This window comes from Amphimedon queenslandica, unplaced genomic scaffold (assembly GCF_000090795.2).
Source record: "Amphimedon queenslandica unplaced genomic scaffold, v1.1 AMPQUscaffold_1209_Cont26777, whole genome shotgun sequence".
In the NCBI taxonomy this organism is placed as follows: domain Eukaryota; kingdom Metazoa; phylum Porifera; class Demospongiae; order Haplosclerida; family Niphatidae; genus Amphimedon; species Amphimedon queenslandica.
Window position 1 is genome coordinate 1 of NW_003558444.1, and position 1,128 is coordinate 1,128.

A 1,128-nucleotide genomic window follows, 5' to 3' on the forward strand; every position below is an offset into this window, starting at 1 on the left:
GTACCCAATCATTATATGAATCTTTTTCCTCTTCATTTCCTCATTCCAATTACATCTCTTTCTGCTCTTTAAACTCTCTTATTTACTACAAACCTTGTCTTGACAATTAACATCTGCTTTTGCTTTAATCAATGCATTAGCAACATCAGAGTGTCCTCTTTCACATGAAAGATGAAGAGCAGTCTTGTCAAACTACAAAATCATGTAAAGTAACAAATCTCACTTGAGCGCAAGCAAAATTTAAATGATTTATTACATGCATAAAATTACAAATATACTCACCTTATCCTTAACATTGACAGGGACACCTTTAGAGATAAGAATACTGACATCATTCATCAGACCCTGCTTTGAGGCATAATGTAGTGCTAATATCTGAAACTATATGAAAGTAGTAAAAATAGGAGAGAGAATTAATAGCAATATAATAGCATGTTCAGTGCCTAACCTTCTCGTTATCATAGTCTCTCCATCCAGCTTCTAAAAAAACTAATACTGCATCAGTACTCCTTCTAGCAAGAGCCAGATCCAGTGCAGTCTTGCCATTCTAATCATAGTAAGCACCATCACTACTTGAACTGTTTAATCATACTTTGTTGAGAATTCTTGAATCAACCTTGTCTAATAATGACTTCATGGCTTGTGACATAAGAAAACTCTACAATGAAGAAGAATGGTATTCTACCATTTTTTATGGCAATTTATCAAACCATGAAATGTCGGTCATGTAGTAAGAAAATATGTAAGGCCGTATTTCCATTCTAATTTATACAAGACATGTTATTAGTATTTCATTAATATCTTACTTTATCTACTTGATTAGGATCAACACCAGCTTCTATTAATAAAGATGTCACTGCCCTATTATGTTCAGACACAGCTTCTAAGAGACAAGGTGAACCCTAAAGTTAAACATTATAAAATTAATAACTATAATGATAATAATAATGATAATAATTAGGCAAAGCCCTTAGTAATGAAGTAATTCTGCTATTTTAAAAACTAAATAACCTAATCTTCATGACAGTGTGGCTAAGAGGCTAAACCCCTTAATGTTATAAGGGGTTAACAATAGTGATGGGTGGCATTCGTTTCAAAGTATTTGGTTCCACAGTTCCTCTGCTTGAT

The 1,128-nt window shown here is 32.9% G+C and overlaps 1 protein-coding gene across 1 annotated transcript; it reads right to left on the reverse strand.

The window, feature by feature from the left end:
• Positions 1–72: 72 nt before the first annotated feature.
• On the reverse strand, positions 73–902 carry LOC105316349 (ankyrin repeat domain-containing protein 1-like; the record flags this gene model as incomplete). Its single annotated transcript, XM_020008555.1, has 6 exons — positions 73–192; positions 283–381; positions 449–547; positions 593–658; positions 711–761; positions 807–902. Coding segments are annotated over 6 exons (525 nt in total), but the record flags the coding sequence as incomplete, so codon positions are not given.
• Between the last annotated feature and the right edge of the window lie 226 nt (positions 903–1,128).